Source organism: Grampus griseus (genome assembly GCF_964374135.1).
Source record: "Grampus griseus genome assembly, chromosome: 19".
Taxonomy (NCBI): Eukaryota; Metazoa; Chordata; class Mammalia; order Artiodactyla; family Delphinidae; genus Grampus; species Grampus griseus.
The window spans coordinates 40,781,668-40,808,661 of NC_139013.1; the positions used below are offsets into that span (position 1 = coordinate 40,781,668).

At 48.6% G+C, this 26,994-nt stretch overlaps 1 protein-coding gene across 3 annotated transcripts in view; it reads left to right on the forward strand.

The window, feature by feature from the left end:
• CDH3 (cadherin 3) overlaps window positions 1-20,530 on the forward strand; it is a gene marked incomplete at its 5' end in the record, with an annotated part of 44,316 nt that extends 23,786 nt beyond the window's left edge. For 2 of the 3 annotated variants that reach the window (XM_082677521.1, XM_082677522.1), the window contains 14 exons: window positions 3,363-3,445; window positions 4,659-4,784; window positions 5,015-5,170; window positions 5,253-5,397; window positions 6,660-6,826; window positions 7,480-7,608; window positions 8,527-8,712; window positions 10,405-10,646; window positions 11,029-11,174; window positions 11,968-12,192; window positions 15,347-15,553; window positions 17,414-17,544; window positions 17,914-18,060; window positions 19,692-20,530. In XM_082677521.1, the coding sequence (XP_082533647.1) occupies window positions 3,363-3,445; window positions 4,659-4,784; window positions 5,015-5,170; window positions 5,253-5,397; window positions 6,660-6,826; window positions 7,480-7,608; window positions 8,527-8,712; window positions 10,405-10,646; window positions 11,029-11,174; window positions 11,968-12,192; window positions 15,347-15,553; window positions 17,414-17,544; window positions 17,914-18,060; window positions 19,692-19,901 (2,300 nt within the window). In that variant the 3' untranslated portion in view covers window positions 19,902-20,530. Of the gene's footprint in view, window positions 1-3,362; window positions 3,574-4,658; window positions 4,785-5,014; window positions 5,171-5,252; window positions 5,398-6,659; window positions 6,827-7,479; window positions 7,609-8,526; window positions 8,713-10,404; window positions 10,647-11,028; window positions 11,175-11,967; window positions 12,193-15,346; window positions 15,554-17,413; window positions 17,545-17,913; window positions 18,061-19,691 lie in introns of all 3 variants that reach the window. The other variant, XM_082677520.1, reaches the window with a different exon arrangement.
• Between the last annotated feature and the right edge of the window lie 6,464 nt (window positions 20,531-26,994).

Here is a 26,994-nt window from a genome sequence, read left to right on the forward strand (position 1 = left end):
TAATGATATTGAGCATTTTTTCATATGCTTATTGGCCATTTGTATACCTTATTTGAAGAAATGTCTTTTCAACTCCTTTGCCTTTTTATTTACTTATTTTTAATTGGGTTGTTTGTTTTTTGTTGTTCTTGAGTTTTAGGAGTTCACTGTATAGTCTGGATATTGTTTGGAATTCTACTTTTTAATGTTATACTCTTTTTTTATTAATGTTATACTCTTATATACTGTTTGAATACTTCATCATGTTCACATTACTTTTTGTTTGTTTATCTTCTCAAAGAACCAGCTTTTAGTTTTATTGATCTTTGCTATTGTTTTCTTTGTTTCTATTTCATTTATTTCTGCTCTGATCTTTATGATTTCTTTCCTCCTGCTAACTTTGGGTTTTGTTTGTTCTTCTTTCTCTGGTTCCTTTAGGTGTAAGGTTAGATTGTTTATTTGAGATTTTTCTTGTTTCTTGAGATAGGCTTGTATAACTATAAACTTCCCTCTTAGAACTGCTTTTGCTGCATCCCATAGGTTTTGGATCGTCATGTTTTCACTGTCATTTGTCTCTAGGTATTTTTTGATTTCCTCTTTGATTTCTTCAGTGATCTCTTGGTTATTTAGTAACGTATTGTTTAGCCTCCATGTGTTTGTGTTTTTTACGTTTTTTTCCCTGTAATTCATTTCTAATCTCATAGCGTTGTGGTCAGAAAAGATGCTTGATATGATTTCAATTTTCTTATATTTACTGAGGTTTGATTTGTGACCAAGATGTGATCTATCCTGGAGAATGTTCCATGTGCACTTGAGAAGAAAGTGTAATCTGCTGTTTTTGGATGGAATGTCCTATAAATATCAATGAAATCTATCTGGTCTATTGTGTCATTTAAAGCTTCTGTTTCCTTATTTATTTTCATTTTGGATGATCTGTCCATTGTTGTAAGTGAGGTGTTAAAGTGTTACTGTCGATTTTCTCTTTTATAGCTGTTAGCAGTTGCCTTATGTATTGAGGTGCTCCTATGTTGGGTGCATATATATTTATAATTGTTATATCTTCTTCTTGGATTGGTCCCTTGATCATTACATAGTGTCCTTCCTTGTCTCTTGTAACATTCTTTATTTTAAAGTCTATTTTATCTGATATGAGTATTGCTACTCCAGCTTTCTTTTGATTTCCATTTGCATGGAATATCTTTTTCCATCCCCTCACTTTCAGTCTGTATGTGTCCCTAGGTCTGAAGTGGGTCTCTTGTAGACAGCATATAGATGGGTCTTGTTTTTGTATCCATTCATCAAGCCCGTGTATTTTGACTGGAGCATTAAATCCATTCACGTTTAAGGTAATTATCGATATGTATGTTCCTATGACCATTTTCTTAATTGTTTTGGGTTTGTTTTTGTAGGTCCTTTTCTTCTCTTGTGTTTCCCACTTAGAGAAGTTCCTTTAGCGTTTGTTGTAGAGCTGGTTTGGTGGTGCTGAATTCTCTTAGCTTTTGCTTGTCTGTAAAGCTTTTGATTTCTCCATCGAATTTGAATGAGATCCTTGCCGGGTAAGAGTAATCTTGGTCGTAGTTTCTTCCCTTTCATCACTTTAAGTATATCGTGTGACTCCCTTCTGGCTTGTAGAGTTTCTGCTGAGATATCAGCTGTTAACCTTATGGGAGTTCCCTTGTATGTCATTTGTCGTTTTTCCCTTGCTGCTTTCAATAATTTTTCTTTGTCTTTAATTTTTGTCAATTTGATTACTATGCGTATCAGCGTGTTTCTCCTTGGGTTTATCCTGTATGGGACTCTGCACTTCCTGGACTTGGGTGACTATTTCCTTTACCATGTTAGGGAAATTTTCGACTATAATCTCTTCAAATATTTTCTCTGGTCCTTTCTCTCTCTCTTCTCCTTCTGGGACCCCTATAATGTGAATGTTGTTGCATTTAATGTTGTCCCAGAGGTCTCTTAGGCTGTCTTCATTTCTTTTCATTCTTTTTTCATTATTCTGTTCCACAGCAGTGAATTCCACCATTCTATCTTCCAGGTCACTTATCCGTCTTCTGCCTCAGTTATTCTGCTATTGATTCCTTCTAGTGTAGTTTTCATTTCAGTTATTATATTGTTCATCTCTGTTTGTTTGTTCTTTAATTCTTCTAGGTCTTTGTTAAACATTTCCTGCATCTCCTCGATCTTTGCCTCCATTCTTTTTCCGAGGTCCTGGATCATCTTCACTATCATTATTCTGAGTTCTTTTTCTGGAAGGTTGCCTATCTCCACTTCATTTAGTTGTTTTTCTGGGGTTTTATCTTGTTCCTTCATCTGGTACATAGCCCTCTGCCTTTTCATCTTGTCTGTCTTTCTGTGAATGTGGTTTTTGTTCCACAGGCTGCAGGCTTGTAGTTCTTCTTCCTTCTGTCACATTACTTTTGTAGTTTAAAAACCCTCATCTGTTATCCTTTCTTATTTTAGGGAAGGATTATTTAAAACAATTGTCGTCATCATCTGAAACTAAAGGACAATTTTTCAGAAGAGGACAGTTGGGAGAGCTCACGCTGACCTTTCCATGGCACAGCACTGTCCCTCTGGTCCTTGTTGTGCTGCAGCCTAGTAGACTGATGCGCGCTAGTGTCTGGGCCAGCGTTATGGGAACGCCTGGGTCAGGGCATGTTGCCGATGGGCCCAGTTGGAGCCCCTGGCAGGTTTCCTGACTCCATGCTTTGGCCACAAGGAAGGGTGGGTAAGAACATTGGTTGTGAATACTCTCTAGCGTATGCCTTGGAGTCAGGCTGACCTGGCTTCTGAACCTCAGTTTTCTCATCTTTGTAAAGGAGCTCATGCCTAACTTGGCAGCATAGTTGTAAAGATGAAATGGGCCCAGTCTCCGGATTAACGAATGGTAGTTATTAACTCAGAGTGCTTGTTTAAAGGGCGGCCAAGCAGGGAGGATTCAGAAGGAGCATGACAGACTGAAACAACCCGAGGTTATCCAGAATGATCTGTGTGGGTGACGGTGTAGCAGGATGCATACAGCGCATATGTAGACTCATAGCCTTCGGAAATGCTTAAAATCTTCTGCCTCCAGCTGTGACCTTGGGTCAACTCTATGTCTCGTGAGACTCCATGGGGCTAATGTCGCTGAATATCTATGATTTTGGTTCTTTGGCCCACAAACCAGGAAGTGGTCTGCCCTCTTGAGACCAAACTCAGAAGCCCATCTGAAACTCATATGTGATCACATTGCTGGTCAGAGGAAGTAAGCCAAGTCTCCTTCTGCAGTGGCTTGCAATAGTCCTTGATCCAGTCAGGGGGCTGTTGTCAGGTCTTGGCTCCCATGGGGTATCTTCCAGAAGCCCCTCCTTCCTAATACTCTTTTCCTTCCTTCCCCACAGTGGTTTTCACGGACTGCCCTGGGCAAGAGTCGGCCCTGCTGACTGATGATGACTTCACTGTTCTGAACAACAAAACAGTCCAGGTAAAACACCATGTCCACCTTCAGGAGAGAAGAAAGACATTCTCCGTGCATGCCCAGCTTGCTGCTGGCCAGGAGGCCGAGGTTGCTGTGGCTGTTGTGAGCCATGTTACCCCTGCAGAGGACGCAGGGTTAGACCTCAGTTGCCCATAGCTGTGCGTGTGGGTACCGATCTAAGCAGGGTAGTGCTTGCAGCTGCCCAGTAGGGGGCACCAGAGTCAGGCAAGGGGGGCCCAGAGCTGCTTTGTGAGTAACGGCCCAGTGCCCTTCCTCCCTTGAATTCCCTGTCCCATCTCCCTTTCCTTCTTTCCCATATCATGCCGGTAAACCGCAAGTGAAGGTGATCCCAACACAGGACTGCCAATCTCATGAACCTTTGGGAAGATGGACCTGAGGCTCTTGGCCACATTTCTTTGTTTTGTCTAATTTAATTTTTTGAGCAGCTAATATATCCACATGGTTCAAAATTTTAAATATTAAAAAGTTTTAGAATGAATAACCTCCCCTTTTTTCTTCCCCTATGTCTAATGCCCTCTCTACCGCTCCAAGAGAAGACCTGTTACCAGTTTCTTTCCTTCTAATTTATGTATTTGTTCTATATTTATATTAAATATATTTATATATATTATATATAGGTATAAGAAACTTTTCGGTCCTCTTTTATGCAAAACTAACATACTACTTACATGTCTGCACCTTCTTTTTGCACTGAAAAATACATCAGTACACTGCCTATCCCCTTCTCACAGATAACCACCGTTATAAGCTTCTAGTATCCTCCACACTTTGTCTGTATATAAGCAGATGTGAATATATGCCTTATTTTCCCACCCTTTTACACAAAAGATGGAACAGTGCCTGGCACATATTAAGCCCTATGTAAGTGTTTGTTAAATAAAATACTAAACTACATTAAGCTGTTCTATATCTTGTTCTTTTTCACTTAAGTATGGATATATATCAAAGATCTTTCCATGCCAGCACAGAGAGACATCCCTCATTTTTAAAGCTGTATACAATTTCCACTAGATGGATGTATTACAGTGTATTTAATTGGGACTTCTCTATAAGTGAACACTTAGATTATTTCCAAGTTTTCTTTTACAATAAACCCATCTGGGCCTCTGTCCTTGCCATGAGCCCCTGTAGATGAGAGGATGTTGGGTATGTTCCAGTTGTTTGCACACCTGGGTTAAGGGGTCTTCTCTCCTTGCAGGAAAGGAAAGCATTGAAGATCTCCCCATCCAAACGTATCTTGCGAAGACGCAAGAGAGATTGGGTGGTCCCGCCAATATTTGTCCCTGAGAATGGCAAGGGTCCCTTCCCCCAGAAGCTGCATCAGGTATGACTGTGCCTTCTCCCTGGGAGTCATTGGTGTCTTCAGGGACTCTCATTCAAAGGCCTGAATATGAGGTTTCTTGCTGCTGAGCCCTGGGGACCGCAGAGGGAAACTCTCTGATGGGAGCAATTTCTAATCAGGCAGTGCCTCTCCACCCCTCCCCACAGAGGGTTCTTTGCTACAATCATGAGATATTTGTCACTTTGTCAGCTGCCATTTTCTTTTGCTTCCAGCTCAAATCTAATAAAGACAGAGGCACCAAGATTTTCTACAGCATCACGGGGCCTGGGGCAGACAGCCCCCCTGAGGGTGTCTTCACCATAGAGAAGGAAACGGGCTGGTTGCTGTTGAATAAACCACTGGACCGGGAGAAAATTGCCGAGTATGAGGTAAGTAACCTTTAGCGTCCAACGAGAAGCAGGGCCCCAGGAAGGGTAGTGCCAGGCTGACCCCAGGCCTGTGTACCTACAGCTCTTCGGCCACGCTGTGTCGGAGAATGGTGCCTCCGTGGAAGAGCCCATGAACATCTCCATCATTGTAACAGACCAGAATGACCACAAGCCCAAGTTCACCCAGGATGTCTTCAGAGGGAGCGTCTTGGAAGGAGTACTACCCGGTAAGAGGACTGGGGAGGGCACAGCTATAGAGGTCTGCTGGCCCCAGACCTGGCCTTGGGTCCACTTCTGGAATCAGCCCAGACTCTTAAAGGCTGGAAGAACCCTTCATACCTGATTTCCTGGGCTGTGCCTCAGATTACCTGGGATCTTCTTAAAAATCCAGATTCCCCCACTCCATCCCAAGACCCCTGAATAAGAATGATGCTGGAGTAGAGCCCCAGAATCTGTGTATTTGAAAATTTCCCAGAAGCTTCAGATGATCAGCCAGCTGCAGCTTTGGAGCTGCAGAGACCTATATTTGAATCTGGATTTTGTCTGTCATCTGCTATGACCCTGGGCAAGGTCTTGACCTCTGAGCCTCAATCTTCACACCTGAAAATGGGGATAATATCAATAAAGCTCAATAAAGAGCTGTGAAGATTAGAAATAACACATGCCTACTGCTGTGTGATATGAAGCACCTGACATGAGGTTCTTTGGGGAAATGGCAGCTGCAAGGAGGGTGGCAAAGGGTGAGAGAAAGCAGAAGATGAATTGTCAGGCTGGGGAAGAGGGTGAGAGGGGCTGGCAAAAGACTAGAGAAACAGGTGACATTAATGACCTCAAAGACAGTGCTGGTGAGGAGGGCTCCTCCTCTCCCTTTGTCTCTGAGTTGTGGAGAATTACAGAGAAATGTGAGTTGGTTAGGTTGCCAATAATAGACATTTCCGGAAGAAAAACAGTACCTTCAACAATATGGAACCTTTTCCCCCTTTGTATTGAGGAAGCCTAGAGGTGGTCAAGCCAGGCTGGAATGGTGCTTTAACGTGTGGGGGAACTAGGCTCCTTCCATCTCGTTGCTCTGCTGTTTTGGCTTTATTCCCAAGATTACCTCATGGTTGCTGCTGGAGCTCTGGCCATTATATCCGGAAGGAGGGAAGGGGTGGGAAGAATAAGCCCCTTAACTCAGAAAAACGCTTCCCCCAAAGCTGTATATCCCATTCGTCAGATTTCAGTCTCGTGGCCACAGCTAGCTGCACGAAGCGAAATAGTTTTGGTTCCCGGTGGGCTTGTGCTCAGCCTAGAATGATTATGAGGATTATGTTTCTAAGAAGGAAGGGGAGAATGGGAAATGGGCACCAATTAGCAGTCTCTGCCACGAGTGGAACGTGGGGCCAAGCCAGCGAGCAGGGTGGAGCCTCTCGGAGTTCCAGAAGTGGGCAAGGCTGGAATCGGAGCTGGAAGGGAAGGTTGCACACTCATCAGCGCTTCTCCCCTCCAGGCACTTCTGTGATGCAGGTGACAGCCACGGATGAGGACGATGCCATCAACACCTACAATGGGGTGGTTGCTTATTCCATCCACAGTCAAGAGCCAAAGGACCTCATGTTCACGGTCCACCGGAGCACAGGCACCATCAGCGTCGTCTCCAGTGGCCTGGACCGGGAGGTAAGTGGCCCTTCGGGAAGGTGCTACCTGCCCAGGCTAGCCCAGGCTGGGGTCTGACGCTCAGAGCGGAAGCCTCTGCCCCCAAAGCCCAGGGCAGAGCAGTGGGGACCCAAGTCAGCTGGGAATGGCTGCTGCTGTGTCCCACATTGATGTCCTGCAGCTCCCTCGGGCCAGTGGCACGTTGCCAAACCATCTCGTTAAGGCTGAGGAGGCAGCTGTAAAACACAGACGTTTAATACTTTCTGCAGGTTTTCTCATTTCCTCTCGGCATGGCTCACTTAGCACGCACATTGCCCAGATTTGTCCCGTGTGTGCCACAAAGCAGAATTAGCTCCATGGATATTAGAGTTGCCTCCTGTTCCCTAATTAATACCTTTGCCCAAATCCACACTCAAAGCTCCCATTCTGCATCCGCCCAGGGTCAGGAAGCAATGCCCAGGCTTCATCCCACGACAGGCCCAGGAGAACCGTTTGGATCCACAGTTCCCCTCCCCCTCCACCCTTTGCTTCTGGTCCTTTCTGCAGTGGGCAAGCAGTGGGTCAGGAATCAAGAGAACACTTAGAGGGAGGAACATTCTGCTTCCCTCCCCGTACACCCAAGGCTGTGCCCAACGCGCAGTGGCCTTCCACTTCCACTCTCCTTTTCTCCCCAGAGAGTCCCTGAGTACACACTGACCATCCAGGCTACGGACATGAACGGGGACGGCTCCAGCACCACGGCTATGGCCATAGTGGAAATCCTCGATGCCAATGACAATGCTCCTGTGTTTGAGCCCCAGCAGGTAATGCCCCTTCCTTCCTTCTTCCCTCGTCAGATGATGAAGGACTAAGTTTCTCCTTTCTGATGAAACTCCAGAACCAGCCTACATTGCTTCAAGTCCCAGTCCCAGCACTTGTGAGCTTTGTGACCTGAGGTGAACTACCTAACCTCTCTGTGCCCTATTTCCTAATCTGTGAAATGGAGATGATGCTCCATTGTCTCCTACTGCACTTTTCTGAGTTTTAAATGAAATAATCTATGTACAGTTCTTAACACAATCCCAGGTACACAAGTGCTCAATATGAAAATCTTTGTTGATATGGAAAGTCCTAATTTGCCTCACACCTATACCTGCCCACATTCCCCCAGTGAATGCTTGTACACCTCACGTGACAGAGGACTCAGTGACAGTCGAGGTGACACCCACCCCCTTCCACCTGTAGGTAACTCTGACGGCTAAACATTGTTTAGGCCTGATTAAAAATTTGTTCTCAACAGCTGATTTCCCCATCTTTGCCACCTGTTCCAGAATTTCCAAAAAGTTCCTGGTCAGTGCCCCAGAGCAATCAGACACCTAGCCCTTCTTGCCACCTTCCTTATGCCTTTCTGATCTCAGCTAGATATAGGTGACTACTCAATGGTGAGGCCTTGGGCACCCAGATCAGTGAGATTCCTGGAGCGCCAGGCCCCTGGGTGTAGGGAAAGCAGGCCCAAGATTGCCGTGCTCTGTCCCAGCAGCTGTGAGGCTGACTCTTGGGATGTTCTGCATCCATGCATGCCTTGAAACCCCAATAAGTGGGTTGGGCGGTCCAGGAAGGGGTGAGCGGCATGGGGCGCCCCTGGAGTTGGATGGAGGATTCACAGCCAGTGAAGAGTGGAACAGCCTCTCAAGGTGGTCAGTCTCTCCGCTCTGACTGTGCTGTGCTTCCCACGCTGACAGTATGAGGCCCATGTGCCTGAGAACGCAGTGGGCCACGAGCTGCAGAGGCTGACAGTGACGGATCTGGATGCCCCCAACTCACCGGCATGGCAGGCTACCTACCGCATCGTGGAAGGTGACAACGGGGACCATTTTACCATCACCACCCACCCTGAGAGCAACCAGGGTATCCTGACAACCAAGAAGGTGAGTCGGTTTGGGTTTTGTACAAGGGCCACACCTGGGACAGTCAGGTCTGCAGCCTCCAGGACTAGGGGGTACCACCTGCCTTGGGAGACATACCTTGGACCACTCACCAGGGAGTGTACCAGGCCAGTGGCTTGCAACACTCTCCCATTCCTCTTGGGTTGGGGAATTCCTTTGTTCAAACTAAACCTTACCCAGGGACCCAGTTCATAAAACATTCATAAAACAGAATTGCTGGGCTTCCCTGGTGGCGCAGTGGTTGAGAGTCCGCCTGCCGATGCAGGGGACGCAGGTTCGTGCCCCGGTCTGGGAAGATCCCACATGCCGCTGAGCGGCTGGGCCCGTGAGCCATGGCCGCTGAGCCTGCGCGTCTGGAGCCTGTGCTCTGCAATGGGAGAGGCCACAACAGTGAGAGGCCTGTGTACCGCAAAAAAAAAAAAAAAAAAAAAAAAAAAAAAAAAAACAGAATTGCTGATCTAATTGAGGCAGATCAGTGGGGGCCCCCCCCCTCCCAGATCCCAGTGTCCAGTGGCTGCTCCCAATCAGTCTTACACAGAGGGTCTCTGTTTTATTGGAATTCTTGCTAATTTTGCATTCAATCCATAATTCACATCTACATGTCTAGGTGTTTGGATAGTAAAATGTTTTAAATTACTTAGTAGTTAGGCATACCCTTGCCTCTCAAAAAGTCTTTTAATAAAATGGATGCTTCAAGAAGATGGGTCCAATCTTTCTTTGATTTCTTTTACCTCCTGGTTTATTATGAAGAATGGCCCAGTTTGAGAAGTGGGGCTTTATATAATACTTTAAAGGCTGTCCCCTCCTTGCAACCAAAACTTTGTAACACCCCTTTCACACTGTGAAATGAATTTCATTTATAATATAACTTCTCTAACTTACATAATTTCTAGAAAAATGGAATGCTCTAACTGTAAAATAAAAGAGAATTTTACAGGAAAAGTTACTGATAATAAAATATTTCCATATGTAAACCTTTGGGCACAAGTACACTAGAAAACATAATGAAGCGGTTAGTTTCTTGCACATCGTCCAGATGTAGTAGATACTATATGTCACTCTAGTGACTCATATCACGAGTGGTATTGATGTTTTTCCAGAACAGCAAATAAACAACTTTGGGAAAGACGTGAACAAATCAAATTACAAGCTCCCCTCAGAAGTTGCATTCCTGGAAAATTCAGTATAAATTAAAACCACACCAAAAACTCGGTTTGTATGTAAAACACGTTCTAGACTATAAATATAAACAGAACATCACACCCATAAATACATGAATGTCCATGGTGATATTGGCAAGTCACATGGGATATGGGACAGTTCTTTGTGTCCCTGCCCCAGCCTGTAAATGCCAGTGGCATCCCCAGTCATTAGGACACCTAGAAATGCTTCCTCCAAGTTTCTACAACACCCCCTAGGGGGTGTCATCACCCCATAGGGAACCAGTTCTAGGCTTAGGGCTTACTACTCTAGTTGCCTTTGGGGTGATGGTCTGAGAGGCCCCACTGAATGTCCACTCAGGAAATGCAGGAGGCTCTATGGGGTAGGGAAGGGGCAGTATTGTTGCTGGTGGGAGCCTCCAGCCCCCCATTGTGGGCCCTTCTGGCATCACAGCACTGCATGGGGCCTCCTCACAAAATGGCAGCTCAGGTCCTCCTTCCTGTTCTGTCCCAGGGCTTGGATTTCGAGGCCAAAAACCAGCACAACCTGTACATTGAAGTGATCAACGAGGCTCCCTTTGTGGTGAAGCTCCCAACCTCCACGGCCACCATAGTGGTCCACGTGGAGGATGTGAATGAGCCGCCTGTGTTCGTCCCACCCTCCAAAGTCATCGAGGTCCAGGAGGGCATCTCCATCGGCGAGCCTGTCTGCACCTACACCGCGCGGGACCCCGACAACGGGAGTCAGAAGATCAGGTACATAGGAGCTGGGCTTAAATTCAGCTAAATGCGTGGGTACTGTTGGATGGGTTGTTTATTATAGCCAGAGTTTGTTCTAATTGCCATAAAGACTATTAAATATTTTGAACGTCACCCCTGTACAGGGCCTTCCGTTCCTACCCTCCATGTGGCTGAAGTCCACGGGACAGGTATTCCTGCTCCCTCTCATATGTCCCTGCTGGGACCCCACCTTCTGCTCAGGCTCCCATTTGGGGGTGAGATGCATTTTCCACGTAATCCTGCTTAGGAGCCCTGAGTCCTATGAAACCCTCTGCCTGTTGGCATGAGGAGGCTTTGAATGATGACTCCAGAACTCTAAGTATTCTGAGTGTGATTCTTCTCAACTTTTCTGCTCCAGCTACCACATCCTGAGAGACCCAGCAGGGTGGCTAGCAATGGACCCAGACAGTGGGCAGGTCACTGCTGCAGGGGTCTTGGACCGTGAGGATGAGCAGTTTGTGAGGACCAACATCTACGAAGTCATGGTCTTGGCCACGGATGATGGTGAGAGCTTCCTCCCAGCCCCTCCACATGAGCACCTTTGGAGCCAAGGACACCGCATGTTCCCTCCACAGACAGAGTGTGGTGTGGGGAAGCGGTGTCAGCAATCCTAGCTGGGAGGTCAAAGGGGTCTCTCAGAGGGGTCTTTTAAAGGGTGGTCCTAGGGTTGGCTGGTTTCAAGTTCCCTAAGACCCAGGAGTTAGGAAGTATCCTGAAGACTCCTTTCAGCCTAAGTTTGTGGTTCACTGAGCCCTGAATTGGCCTGTTGGTTTCCCCTTATGAATGATTGAAAAGGGCTGCCTGGAAAGTGTCATGATTGATTAGTGATGTCACACCATGACAGGATTGGGGGTGATGATGTAATTACCATCTCTATTTGACACATACTGAACCAAGGCCTGGAGGCAGGCGAGAGGTTACTGCAGGGCTGGGAAGCAAAACTTCCCTGAAGCTGATCAGCAAACACTGCATCAACCCTGAGGTGGCCAATAGGTTTCTCTTTGTAATAGATTGGTAGTGGCTGTCTGGATGAAGTGGCTGCAACTGTGCTGTGATCAGTTAGTAATGTCTGCCATGGACACAAAATGAGAATGATGGTATGTTTGCCATGCATTTGTCATCACTAGTTTGATCTATAATGAAGCTAGTGTTCAGAGGCTCTTGAAAGGTTACAGTTAGATAGTAAATAGGACCCTCCTGAGGCTGATTGGGTAGGTCCTGGGAGAGCTTAACATTGATTCATCAACCCAACCAAGGGCACATGCTGAAAAGAGATCATGTGTGTGATTACAAACAGGGAGCCCTCCCACCACTGGCACGGGGACCCTCCTGCTAACACTGATGGATGTCAACGACCATGGCCCGGTCCCTGAGCCCCGTCAGATCACCATCTGCAACCAAAGCCCTTTGCCTCAGGTGCTGAACATCACAGACAAGGACCTGTCCCCTCACACCTCCCCTTTCCGGGCCCGGCTCACACACGACTCGGACATCTACTGGACGGCAGAGGTCAATGAGAAAGGTAACTGAGTGGTGGTGGCAGATGGGTGTCTGCCCCCTACCAAGACCCGACACACCTTCTTGCCCCAGTGTCTTGTGGGTCACCGAATTACCAGTCTCCTCAAGAATGTCAGTTAAATGCTGCTTATTAACTTAGTGTAAGCCTTTGGAATTCCACAGGAGCCCTTAAACACCATTCTAGCTCAACCACCTGCCTGTACAATTGGAAAAACAGGCCCAGAGACATGGGATGTGCCTTTCTCACTCTCACATGAGGGAGTCAGAACTCCAGCATGGGGATAACAGCTAACATGCCTGAGCATGCTTGCTGTGTGCTAGGTGCTGTGTGCTATGTGCTGTGTGCTATGTGCTGTGTGCTATGCTTGCTGTGTGCTCTGTGTGCTTTAAGTAGATTCGGCTACTTAAACCTCACAACAACCCTGTAAAGAAGGTACTGTTATCTCACACATACATGCATGTGCACCCATTTTACAGATGGGGAAACCAAGGCTTACAGAAGCTTAAATATATTGCCAAGGGCATTATGGTTAGAAAATGACGGCCCCAGGATTGGAATGCAGGCAGTCTGCCATACCAGGATGCTTTGCAGCTTACCATTTATCAAACCCTGGCGATATGCAAGATGCTTTTTGTACTTTTCCATATTTAATATTTCTACCATCCTCTGTGATCAGTATTTTTATCCCTATTTACAGATGAGAATGAGGCTCAGAGAGGTTAAATAGTGTGCCCAAGGGCACAGTGTGGATAAGCAGTGGAGCAGAAATTGAAGCTGGGGTCCCTCACCCCCACATCCCTGCTCCCAGACACCTCCCTGTCCTTCCTCTTTCCCATCCCCCTGGAGCTCCTCAGCCTTGAGTGGTTTTTCAGTTGTCACAGGACTGGAGAGAGGACTTGCTGGCATCAAGTGGGCAAGGACCCAGGTGTGTGAGAAAGAGGCATCCAGGCCCAAGTGCCAGTAAGGCCCCTGGAGAAACCCTGCTCACTCTGGTTTAAAGCATCTTCCTCTTCCTCTTGGGGCTAGAGTCCCCCAGGAGGGGAGTGGGGAGCCAGAACATTCAGGTTCTGCCCCGAAGTAACAAAATGCCTGGTACCTATTACTGCTGCTGAGCCCCGCCCAGAAAGGACTGGGGAGACCTGCTTCAGACACACACCTTGTCTCATTTTTATGATTCCTGTGATTTGGGGATGTATATCCAGCACCTTTCCTTGAGGGAACCCAAGTTGGTCTCCTGTCACCACCTTGTGGCCTAGAAGCCAGTTTTCCCCCGCCCTGACTGTATCGTTTACAGAGCGTAGACTCTGGAGCCAGAATGCCTTGGTTCAAGATCCAGCCCTTGCATTTACGAGGTTCGTGGCTGTGGGCAAGTTACTGAACCTCACTGTTCTGCAGTTTCCCTACTTGTAGAATGCTGCCATGATAGTACCTACCTCCATACAATCACTGTGAAGATTAAATGAGTGCCTGAAAGGCATCTTGTCTGGTATATCAGTGCTCGGTAGACGTCAGTGGCCATCTTCACCACCACTGTTTCCCAAACAATCACAGATCTGACTCTGTCAAGTGTGAGCATTAGGCCCAAAGCTCAGTGGTGCCAACACCTGATACTAGCATTGATACCCGGTTCTTGGTTTTGACTTAGTTGTTCTATCTGACTGTGTTTTTTTGTCAGAGGAGTTAATCCAAACTCTACACCTGTGTGACCTTGGGCTGCTTACTTGACCTCCCTAAGCTTCAATGTCTGCATTTGTAAAATGAGGATAACAGAACCTGCCTCTTAAAGTTCGGGTGGATATCAGAGTTGGGCTTGGCACATAGTAAGTGTCAGTTTAGTCACTGACACCGCCACCAGCACCATCATCAGCTGAGAACTCAGCCCTCCAGCGTGGGAACAGGATAGCAGGAGGGATGTTTGGGTGAAATACCCCATGTTAGCCTCTCCACTTGGTAGACCAAACATTCAGCCTACAGAACTCTCTCTGCCTGCCACTGCCGAATGGCAACAGGGTGAATTCTCCCTTCTGGCCTTTTAACTAAGAGGGTCCCAGCAAGCATGCAGAGCCTTTGAACTGAAAATGGCTTGAGGTCACTGCTGAAATAGGCCAGCAAGCCTGAAGGTGGGTGGGCTAGAAACGTGGGGTTGGTTTTGAATGTCCCAGTGATGGGGGGACACTACTGACATTTAGTGGTGAGGACTTGAATGCTCGGGAAGGTTCCTCATGATGAAGAATAGTTCCATCCAAGCTAATAGTGCCCTCTTTGAGAAACTTGGGTCTAAACGAAAGGCCTTTCTTCAGAGAGGCCTCTGACTCTGTATTTCTCACCCGCAAACACAGCCCCCCTCCCCACTCCAGGAGTGCTGCACACCCTCCCCAGAGTGGTACCCGTCGTGCAGGCCGCACTGAGGCTTGGCTTCTGCTCTGTGGCTGCCTGCTGCCCACCCCGGGCCTTTGAAGGCTGGTTAGCACAGTGCCCATTGCAGCCTCACTGCCGGCATCTCTGAACTTGTGTGCAGTCACTAATGCTGGGATAACACAGGTTAGCACCCTCTCTGATCTGTTTAACAACATCAGTTACATCACCAAGTCATATGCATTTTGGATTTATTAATAATTGATGCTCACTCAGAATATCCGTGTTTCGGATACTGAAATTCTATCATACAGTTGAGGTGTAAACATTATATTTACTATTGCAAGAGCAAAATGCTGCAATAATAAATGGTAGTGAATTTTCAAATAGGAAAGCAGGTGGCCAGTTAATGTAAATATTAAAAGATTGGGTTAGCTATCTTTTAGGAAGAACAATGTTTGTTTGTTTTGCGGCAAGGAATAATCTAGCAGCTAATGGTACTGAGAAATTATTGGCTCTACATGCCATGACTTTTTAAAAACATCGTATTTAAAAAATGCTGTGATTATTGATTCATTTTAAATAAAGTGATGAATTTATTCTTCTATCCAAATAATCCTTTCCACAGTGGTAAATTTGGCTTTGGCCGAATATCAGTTTTTAACACTTGGTATAATGTGCTTTGGGGATATTGCTTCCTGTTGCCCAGATGCAGAGGCTGCCTCCTCAAACCTCCGTCATGGTGTGCTCAGTTCCCACCATTTGTGGTCTCCTGAGATGAATAATTATCTGTCCACTCCAGGAGACACAGTGGCCTTGTTCCTGAAGAAGTTCCTGAAGCAAGACACATACGACGTGCACCTTTCTCTGTCCGACCACGGCAACAAGGAACAGCTGACGGTGATCAGGGCCACCGTGTGCGACTGCCACGGCCATGTGGAGACCTGCCCCGAACGCTGGAAGGGGAGTTTCCTCCTCCCCATCCTGGGTGCTGTCCTGGCTCTGCTGTGTGAGTGCCGGCACCCTTCCCCTTCTGAGGACAGGATAGTTAGAAGACCTGATTCTACCCTGAACTTCACGGACTAAGGGGCCACCAACATTGTGCAACTGTTCCTTAAACTCTTAATTCCCAGAGTGTCATTCAATCCATAGATGTTTATGGAGGTTCTGGAAGGTGCCAGGCTTTGGGGATGCATTGGGGAGCAGACTCGACCCTGCTGTCAGATCATCTAGTGGCTAGAGCGGTGGTTCTGAAGTCGTGGTCTCCAACCAACAGCGTTAGCGTCACCAGGAATTTGTTAGAAAGGCTAATTCTCTGGCCCACTCCTGACCTACTGATTCAGAAGCTTAGGGGTAAGACCCGGTAATCTGTGTTTTAACAAGCCCTTCAGGGGATTCTGATGCATGTTAGAGCTTGAGAGCCATTGGTCTAGTGAGCAGAAATGTTTAGTTAAAAACTAATTTCTTTGCTCTAAAGGTAGAACCTATCACATTTGCTTTTTTCGCTCTCTGAATTGTCCTTACACAGAAAACATGCATTCAATCACATATGAATACAAGAGCAAGCTTTAGTTAGTCATCATACTGTGTAGCAAGCACTGTTAGGCGCTGAGGGTACAACTCTTAACAAAACAGACCAGTCCCTGCCTTCATGGAGCTTACTTTCCAGTGCAGCGAGCAAACGACAAATAATCTGGCAGAGAAATAGGTGTTGCTATGGATTAAAAAAAAGTTGGGTAAGGAGGTGAGAACCCATGGGCTCCCAAAGAAGGCTAGGTCAGTTTTGTCTGGCCAGAGGGAGACAGTGGTTCCACCGGCAGGCAAAAAAAGGGATAAAGCTAAACAGTGGCTCTACCCTCTTACATTAAACAGCCATAGAGAGGGCCAGGGGGTACCCTCCTCATATGGGATTAACTGGGGGTAAGGCGAGCAACTAGGCACTAGCTGGCCAGTCCCCACTGTGTCCAAATAGACTGTCAGCCTTTCAAACCATATTACTAAAACCTAGTCCCTCTCTTAAAATGCCAAAATAGCATTTGCACCTAAGTTCACATTACTGCGTTATATCAAAGTTGCACTGTCTTGCTTTTTTTTTTTTTTGCGGTACACGGGCCTCTCACTGCTGTGGCCTCTCCCGTTGCGGAGCACAGGCTCCAGACGCGCAGGCCCAGTGGCCATGGCTCATGGGCCCAGCCGCTCCGCAGCATGTGGGATCTTCCCGGACCGGGGCATGAACCCGTGTCCCCTGCATCAGCAGGTGGACCCACAACCACTGCACCACCAGGGAAGCCCACACTGTCTTGCTTTTAACTTAAAGTCTATGGTTATTAGAGGACACCTAGTGACTGAAAAAGAGTCATGTTGAAAAGCAACATCTGCTGGGAGATTCCCATCCCCACAAAGGAGGGTTTCCTTAAGGACCAGTACCACCAATATGGGAAGACTGACAGTAAAATGATACAGAATTACAGGTGGGGGAATGAAGTCAGAATGCCAGTAGGAAGAGGTGATTTTAAGCTGAGAGCTCAAGGGTGAGAGCCATGCATAGGCATAGAGAGTGTTCCAGGTGAGGCACGAGCCTGGTTGAAGGTTCTGAAGTGGGAGACTGCTGGGTATATTTGAGGAACCCCGAGGAGGCCAATGTGACTAGACTTGGGTGGCAGGGAGGCTTGGAGACAGGCAGGGGCCAGTCCTGTAGGCTTGATGGGAGTCAGGGATTTTCCTAGGTGCAAGGGGGCCACTGAAGTGTGTTAAGCTCTGGCAACTGAATAGAGGGGTCTAGAATTAGATGGGGCTCTGGGGGTTTGTGGGTCCTGGCCAGCCGTGTGGTTGCTGGGGGGTGAATATTCACACTCCCCATCTCTTGCAGTCCTCCTGCTGGTGCTCCTGTTTTTGGTGAGAAAGAAACGGAAGATCAAGGAGCCCCTTCTGCTCCCAGAAGATGACACCCGTGACAACGTCTTCTACTACGGCGAAGAGGGGGGTGGCGAGGAGGACCAGGTGGGGCACTGGGGGGTCTGGGGGTCGGGAGGTGGATGGCCCCCACAGCCACTGGCAGGGATGGTTGGGTCAACCAATTAACCATGTCAGCTGCGTCAACCAGACCCTGGTCTGAAGCATCTGTCTTCTGAGAGGGTGTCTGGTCCATGGCTCTAGTCTCTTTGGCCCCAGCCACCTTGACCTTGAACCTGTGCTTAACTGGGGAGGAGGGGGTTTGGAAACTAGGGCTTTCAGAGATCTCTGACATTATCTGTCTTCTAAGACCTACCCATGAACCAGAACATCCAAATGGTACGGAACTAGGGTGAAATGTAAATGGGGGGAGTGGAAGGGTCCTTCTCCATCCCATGACCTTCCCCTTTCATGAAGGACTATGACATCACCCAACTCCACCGGGGCCTGGAGGCCCGGCCTGAGTTGGTTCTCCGCAACGATGTGGTGCCAACCTTCATCCCCACACCCGCATACCGTCCACGGCCAGCCAACCCAGATGAAATTGGCAACTTCATCATCGAGGTGAGGCATGGGGGGCCATCCTAGGGCAGCCCTTTATTCAAGCATCAGCAGCACAAGCACAGACGGGCTTGGAGTCTTGGCTCTGGGTTCAAATCCTGACTCTACCTCCAACCTGCCGTGTGACCTCTGGCATATTTGAGTAACTTCTGAGCTTCTGTTCCTCCTCCATAAAACCCTAAGTTTCAGAGTGGTTAAGAATAGGTTAGGAATTATTTTTTTATTCAGCAAATGTAGTGGTTGTCAGGAGAAAACTCTGGAGCCAGACTCCCTGGATTTGAATTTTTAAAGATCTCAGGTGATTCCAATCTGGAGCAGAGTTGGTGTCCTCTGTCGTAGGGTGCTTTAGGGGTTGGATGCAGGATCACTTGGAACCGTGCTAGCACAGGGAACATCAAAAACGGAGCCTCTGACTCACCCCCTGAGACTGTGATTCAGTTGATCCGGATGTGACTGGAGCTTCAGAATTCTTTTAAAGATTCCCAGATAATTTAAGTTTGGGAACCGCTGGCCTGGTACCTAACATGTATTAGGTAATGATAGCTACTGTTGCTAATAGCTAAGTGTATCTGATATTCTCAATTCTGGTCACATATTTGATTTATCTGAGGAATTTTGAAAAATATCAGTGCCTGGGACCCAGACATTCATTTTTTTTAGGCTCTGATGTTTTTTTAGTTCCCCAAAGAAATCAGATATATAGCCAGGGTTGTGAGAACCACAACCTAGGTACATAGAAGATGAGTGATATGAGCCTAGCACAGCCTGGTACCTTGATAGCAGTCAGTTAAAGGAGGTTTTTAATACGAGGGAGGGAAGGAGGAGGGAGAGATGGGAGGGGAGGGAGGAAAGAAGGAAGGAGGGGAGGGTGGATGGATTTGGGGAGTTCAAGGAAGCAGCAGTGGGCACAGAGCTCAATGGGTGGTCAGGATACCTCACTTTGGCTTGAACCCTTCTTACCTTTCTTGCTTTCTAGAAATAGCCTGGTGGTCAGACTCTGTTCTTTAGCCTGAGCATATTTGAGAATCCTGTGCAAAAACAGAAGTGGCTGGGGAAAGTTGCTCAGGGCAACTTTGCCTTGGAGCCAAATAACCAGGAGATTTTCCCTCCAGTTAGATGAAGACAGTTTCCGGAATATCTGTGTTGGACAGTTTGCAGATACTGTCTCAATTAATGCCTGCCTGCATCAACTCTGCAGAGTAGGAAACCTGTTGTCTTCCTCATTTCACAAATGAGGAAATAGTGTTCCACTATATGCCGGGTACTATGCTAATAAGTGCTTTTATATTTACGTATATTCATTTATTCCTCTAAAACTATAAGAAGTCTTCCCATTTTAGAGATGAGGGGGGAAAAAATGGCACGGAGAGGTTAAGTTTACACATCGTGTGTGCAGTCTGATTTCAGAGCCCCCACCCTGAACTGCTGGCCTGTCACACTGAGCGCTCGCTCCAGGCTGGGCCCTGTGCTGAGGATTTATGTGCATTATTTCATTTTCAACCTTCAAAACCTTAAAGGAGGGGAGAGCTGGCTTCGCAGATGGAGAAATGCAGGCTCAGTTAACTTGCCGGGGCTCTCACAGCTGCCAGGTGTCTGATCCCGCAGCTCCTAACCCCCTGCTCTCTGTCCCCCAGAACCTGAAGGCGGCCAACACGGACCCCACGGCCCCACCCTATGACTCCCTGTTGGTGTTCGACTATGAGGGCAGCGGCTCCGATGCCGCCTCCCTGAGTTCGCTCACCTCCTCTGCTTCCGACCAGGACCAAGACTACGACTATCTGAATGAATGGGGCAGCCGCTTCAAGAAGCTGGCAGACATGTATGGCGGGGGTCAGGACGACTAGGCCTCCCTGCCTGCAGCGCCGGGGGCCTAAACACCAGGCCCGCAGCTGCATCTCCAAGGGGTCTCCGTCCCCACCTCGGCCAGGGACTTCGAAGCTTGTTGAGAAGTAGCCTTAGCAACTTGGAGGGAAGAGGCGTGACGTTAAAGGGGCAGGTTTCTAAGCCTTTCAGCATGGAGGGACCCGGGCAGTTTGATTTCAACAGTGGAAACCTCTTAGCCTCGGCCAGGGCTGCTGAATTTCCGGGAGTCTCTCCCCTGCCGTAAGATGCTCAGCCCTGTGTACCGGGCCTGGACTGACTCTGACTCCCCCATGTTGACGTTCTCTCTGGAATGGACCCTCCTCCTTAGAAAGAGGCCTCTTATTGCAATCTGGATTTTTTTTTTTTTTAATGCTATTTTCAAAAAGTTAGAACCAGGTCCTCAGCCGCCCCTGGGGTCCTCCAGAAGCCCAGGCCAGAGCTGCCTGGCTCATGTGCCCTCACGCGTTGCATTTCTCTCTGATGTCTGGACCCCGAGGCCTCCTGTTTGAATGGATTACTGCGTTTTTATACCGAGCGTGTTTAGGTGGTCCTTTATTTTTTACTTTCCCTATCGAGTGCTGTAGAGGAAGGGTGATGACAATGCTGTAACTGTTCTAGAACTTTTTTATTAAAGGAACTTTTCCCAGAGGTGCCAGGGGAGTGAACTTTTTTTTTAATAGCAGTTTATTGACGTATAATTCACACACCATATCATTTACCCATTTAAAGTGTACAATTCAGTGGTTTTCGAGAACTTTGAGAGTTGTGCAAGGGGGAGAAAATGCTTTTAGCCCTGCGGGCTTCCCCCCAGCTTCCTCCTGATGGTAGAGGAAACTCAGGATCTGTTGACAGGCCCAGGTAGGGGCAAACCTTCTGCTGTCCTCCCTACAGATTCAGAACTGCTAACTCTGTGTGAGAACCGTTAACTTGCTTACCCCTGGGCTTAGCGGCACCAGGGCTGCAGGCGATGTCTTTTCTGGACCAGTGGCTGCACACATACGTGGTGCAGTACGTGAAGATTTCCTCTCCTGTTCTGTGGGCTCTGTGTCGAAAGGCAGGGATTGGGGAGAATCTGGCTCCGCTCCTTCCCAGCAAGTCCCTTAACCTCTACCTGCCTCAGATTTTTCATGTATAAAATGGGGAGTTTTCATGGAGATTAAGTGAATTAACATCTGGCACATGGTAAGCGCTATCTGTGTTCATTGGTAACAGCTACCATTTATTCAGTACTTTTTAGACCCAAACAGCCCTTAACTTCAATTACTTCCTCTAAACAAATCCTCACAGTCACCCTCTGAGGGGATCTTCCTCCTTTAAAGAATGGCCTCATTGTGTTTTTTTTAAATGATGCCTGATCATCATCAAAATCAAGCCAGACAGAAAATTAGAGAACTCACCCAGGATGTCAATGAAATTGGAACATTCCTGACAACACCAGGGCACAGATGCAGGAATAAGGATGAAGAGGCAGCAGGGATTCCATGTGTGTCTTTGTTAAAGCGAAGTTTTAAATTTGTCTTTGCAATGAACCAGAAGAAAAGAATCCGAAGTGAAGCTGAAGATGTCGCTGAAGTTGAAATCAATGTGTCCTTCCTGCAGGAGTGACTGATTCTTTAAAGCAATGGTACTCCAAGCGCGGTTCCTGGGCCAGCAGCGTCGGCATCGCCTGCCGAATCAGAAACTCTGCAAGCAGGACCCTGCAATCTTGTCTAACAAGCCTTCCAGGTGATTCTGATGCACCCGTGAGTTTAAGACCAAGGCTCTGAAGCGTGAGGCCGTGGGTGTCCTGAAGCCTCAGGCCCTGGATGGGGAAGTTTAAAGGGAACTGAGTCTGCTAAGAAAGCTCCTTGGTCCGTAGCACCTGAGCCCACGGTCACAGCACCTCCTGCCTCTCCCTCAAGCTGCAGCATCTGGCTCCTGCAGCCTCAGCTTCCCCTCTACCAGGGCCCTGCTGCTACTGCTGCTAAGTTTGTGCGGGGAGGATTAGGTGTCTCAGCCAGCAAACACCTGCTGCCCCTTATCTTAAATGCCTCTCTGAGAAGCCTGAATAAAGCCTGAAACCCTATCTTCAGCTGAGACTAATAATAAAACCAAGGAGCCACTGTGCAGGCTGGCCTTCCTCCCCTGAGATTTTTGGAGGGAGCGGAGGAGCAAAAGCAGCCTTTCCTAGCCAAGCCTCGTCTCTGCGGGTGGATCTGGATTCCCTTGGTGATGGAACCCGCCACCAGCCCCTGAGTGACTTGGAAGGAACGAGCCTGGGCTGTGTGACAGGGCTGGATGTTATGTCACTCTCTCACTCGGGACCTGCGTCTCATCTGAAAAATGGACTCTGGTCTTTAGGGCCTATAATAATAAGTCAAACTATTTGCAGCTGGTAGGTCTCCAGTGCTAACCACTGAGTGAGTGCTGACTGTAAATAACCAGTGTGGCCCATACCAATGGGGACCACCTGCATGTTTGCTCTGCCTCCCCTGAATGTGAATCTTTCACAGTTTGAGGTCTAACAGTTGAACGTGCATCCTTCCAATCTTTTCCCCCCTATGCGTTACATACACATTTTGCATTATATCTTTTCATAACAGGATGTAAAAGGATTGCCTTATCGTCTCCATCACATCTAGTTGGGATGTGCTGGCATGTATGTAATCTTACTGCCATCCATGGACATTAGTACTTGTAGTTTTTCGCCCTTAACAATGATAAAATAAATTCCCTGGAGCATCCATCTCCTCAGATGCTTCAAAGCCAGCCTTCTTGGACTTCCCTGGCGGTCCAGTGGTTAAGACTCCGCGCTTCCACTACAGGGGGTGTGGGTTCGCTCCCCGGTTGGGGAACTAAGATCCTGCGTGCCACGCAGTATAGCCGAAAAAGAAAAAAGCCAGCCCTCCAACTGGGGAGGGGTGAGGGGGCCTGTGGTCCTGGTTGTGATCGAGGCTGCCTAATTCTAAGTGGAGGGTTCAGACGGGTTGGTGCTGAAAGGACCCCTCAGGCTCATTCTATTAAATGATTTTCCCCCAGACTTAAAGCCAAAGTTGCAGAACCCAAGTCCAACAAAGAAAATAATTGAAGTAAAGCTGTGGGAAGAAGGAGTCAGGGTGCCCAGAGACCTGCCTTTGGCCTCATCCTCCCAGTGTTTCTCCTTAAGAACCCAAATGCAGAGCATTTTGAAAATTGCCCCCAATCTACCCCTGTCATTTTTCAGGTTGGAAAAGATAGAGGTTCCAAAAGCAGGGACTCCCCAAGATCGCTCCAGCGGGGCAGAGATGGGCAGAACCCAAGCCTCACTTCTCACCATGCCTTTTCCCTGGTGGCTGACCTGACAATCTTTTTTTTCCTCCCCAAAAGGCTGAAGATAGGAGCCATCTCACCAGGTGGGCTTTGCCAGTCCCTGAAGGGGCTTGAGGGGATGGATTTCATCCCCGGAAGGTTGGCAAGTAGCTGAGGCCTCAAATTCCTGGCTTCCTATGCTAGACATGGACTTTCCTTAACCACAGGCCCACACAGGGATGCAGCAAGAAGACCCAGGTAGGGAAATGCTGAGGGATGGCCAGTAAGGGGGGGCCCTGAGGTCAGCCGGGCAACGGTCCTGCCATTGAAAGGGTGGGGGCAGTCACCCTGGGAAGCCCCTTGGGCAGCTCACGCCCTTTGTGTCCAGTTCCAGACTCACTGGGGGCTCCACTCCTTCTGGCTAAAGGCAGAGCCTACCTCCCACCTCCCACGAAAATAATCCACCCAGGAGGCGTGGTTCTGGGCACAGGTTCAAATCCCAGCACCTCCAGGCACGATGCCTTAGGCTAATCACTTAACCTTTCTGTGCCTCACTTTCTTCACCTGGAAGGTGGAGGAGTAAATGAGTCAGTATCTGTGAAGCGCTTAGAACGGTGCTTGGCACAGGAGCGCTGCCTAAGTGTTGTTCTTATCACTGCATGGTGGTGGCTGACAGACTGACAGCGTTGGGTGCTGCTCCTTTATCTCCACACTCACAGCTTGGGCGGAAACAGCCCTTCCTACCCTTAGCGTTCCGACTGCAGAAAGGGACGTCCGTGGTTAGGGTGGCTGTGGCTTCCCCGAAGGCCCTTCCCCTCTGCGCCCAGCAGAGGGCACCATCCACTCGAACCACAGCACGGCCAGCGCCTCCCAGCCTGGCCGCTGAGGGCTAGGGAAGCTGAGGGTGGAACAGCCACACTGGCTGCCGTGCGGCAGGAACTGCCTTGGACACTGTGATGGTGATGGTGACGGTGATAGTGGCGGCGGTCACTGTTTATCGGGTGGTGACTGGCCGTGCCCTTCACGCATGCGGCCACACATGTGGCCGTGCCCTTCACACAAGTGACAGAGACAGTTTTGGGGTCCAGGTCTCCTTAATTCCCTAGCATGTGCTCTTTTTACCAGTAGGAAAAAAACTCCAGCTACATTGGGAACATGGGGCAGGCAGGCAGTGGAAGAGGCTCTTCAGGTATGGCCTAGCCTCCTCCATAGCAGAGCTGGCCCCACCTGACCCTGAGACTCTAAGGTCCTGACACACAAAAGCCACAGCATTTCCAACTGCATCTGGGGCATGTGGGGCATCACCCCAGGACTTCTTTATTCCTTAATTTAACAACTGTTAATTGAGTATGCGTTCTATGCCAGGCACTGTTCTAGGTTGCAGGGGATACAGAAATGCAGAAAACTTAAAAATCCCAGCCCTAATATATGGGGGGCTCCGGGAAAAAAAATGTGTAGGGCCCACCTACCATGTGAGTCTCGGTCAAAAACTGTTAAATAAAAGGTATCCTATCTTCCTACATAGACAAGCATGTCTTCATGGCGATCTGGAAGGCCAGGTTTTAATCTGGATTCCCAGACACCTAGAGTACTAGGCAGAATGCGGCTGCACAGGCAGAGTTAGACCCCAGCCCAGGAGCGGTGGTCAGCCTACTACTCTACCTACCCCAGGCTCCATCCTACACCATGAGGGTCCTTGTGCACGTGTGTGTGTGTATGTATTCCCCAGCCCACCTGTCCAAGCTCTGTCCACCGACCTACACAAATAGCTTTCCACTGACCACCCCTTGGGCCTAGGAGTACACACCTGGGCTGTGCTGGCTGCCCTCAGGACAGACCTGGGGAGGGCCTGGGACAGTTTATGCAGGGAATGGTCTAGAGGGCAGGGTGGGGGGCACAGGTTCTAGCAGTCACAGCTCCTTAGCTCCATAGGAGGGGCAGGAGGGCCAGAGCAGAGCCTTCTAATGCACAGGGCGAAGGCCCTTCCTGCCCAGTCTAAGGGCGATCCTGCTGACATTCCGTGGGAGACAGACAATAAACAAGATGACTCGGCAATATGGATGGTACAGTGAAAGGTGAGGCTATAGAGGAAGATGAAGCTGGGGTGGGGCATAGGATGTAAGGGGTTGGGGTGAGGGTTCAGTTCTAGTAGTCAGGAAAGGCCTTGCTGATGTTGACTTTAAAATTATGTGCAACGTGAGAGTTGCGAGTCAAGGGTTTTTTTTTTATAAATTTATTTATGTTTTATTTATTTATTTTTGGCTGTGTTGGGTCTTCCTTGCTGCGCGTGGGCTTTCTCTAGTTGTGGTGAGTGGGGGCTCTTCATTGCAGTGCACAGGCTTCTTGTTGCAGCGGCTTCTCTTGTTGTGGAGCATGGGCTCTAGGCGCGCGGGCTTCAGTAGTTGTGGCACGTGGGCTCAGTAGTTGTGGCACGCAAGCTCTAGAGCGCAGGCTGAGTAGTTGTGACATACGGGCTTAGTTGCTCCATGGCATGTAGGGATCTTCCCGGACCAGGGCTCGAACCCATGTCCGCTACATTGGCAGGCGGATTCTTAACCACTGTGCCACCAGGGAAGCCCCCCAGCAAGTTAAGTTTTATTTGGGGCAAAATGAGGACTGCAGCCCGGGAGACAGCGTTTCAGATAGCTCTGAGAAACTGCTCGAGGAGGCGAGGGGAGGAGCCAGGATATTTTTCGAGTTTTGCAACAAAGGGCAGGTAGTCGGGAGTATCAGAAGATTATAGTTAATTAAAGAAAACCAGATATCTCAAGTTAAGGAATTTAGTGCTTTTCTATGTATGGGAAGATGCAAGAGTCTGGGCTCACTGAAATCATTCCTTTGATATGCACCTCAACCATCTGGGGCCAGTATCTTGTGTTTTCACTTCCTGAGTTTCCTCAGGGCTCACCAGGTCTTGTTGGAGGGCTGCAATCATTGATGACTGTGACATCCTTTGTTTATTGATATGGCAGGAACTATTCCGTTTCTCACTGAGAAGGGAGCATTTGAGCAAAGACTGGAGGGTACTGGGGAGCGAGTATGCAGGTATGTCTAGTAAAAATTACCTGTGCAAAGGCCCTGAGGCCGGAGTGCTGCGGGGATTTCAGCCGAGTTCAGCAGGGAGCAGAGGGAACGAGCAAGAGTGCAGTGGGAGATGAGGTCGGACAGGTACGGGGTAAGGCCCAGGTGCCCAGTCCTGGGCTGCCACCTCCACAGCCAGCCTGGAGGCTGAGTTCACGACAAGGCCTGGTTCCAGAAGCCCTGGGAAAAGGCCTGATTCAGCAATCTTGCCTCCATCCAGGAGCTGGAGAAACCTGATTCCTCCTCTGCTCACTTCTCAGCCACTGAGGGGGCTGCCTGGACCTGTCCGGGCCTGCAGCAGCTGCAGAGCTGGCAGGCAGGAGTTACAAGATTCTTGTCTCTCGGGGGTCCCGGACTGAGTGGGGAGCCTGTCAGAAAGGAGCCCCAAGTCTGCGAGCACAGAGCCCTGGTGAAGAGTGCAGCCCCTAGAGGTCACAGAGGTGGGTGTGACCCACAGCCTCCCTTCCCTCAAGACCACACCTCTCTCAAAGGGGTGAAAAGAGGCCGCTGGGAGGTGACATGTGAAAAGCACTCAGTGCTTTGTCTGGCTGGCAGTTAGGGGGCAATAAGTGGTAGCTGCCATCATTACTGTTCTTGTTGCTTGTTATTAGGCCTTCTCCAAGTTAGGGGCGGAGCCCAGCCCTCAGCTGCCTCAGCATTCCTGTGCCCACTGCCCAGCAAGCGGCAGGGGTGTGACAGGGCCTGGAGAGCAATCTGAGAGGGGAT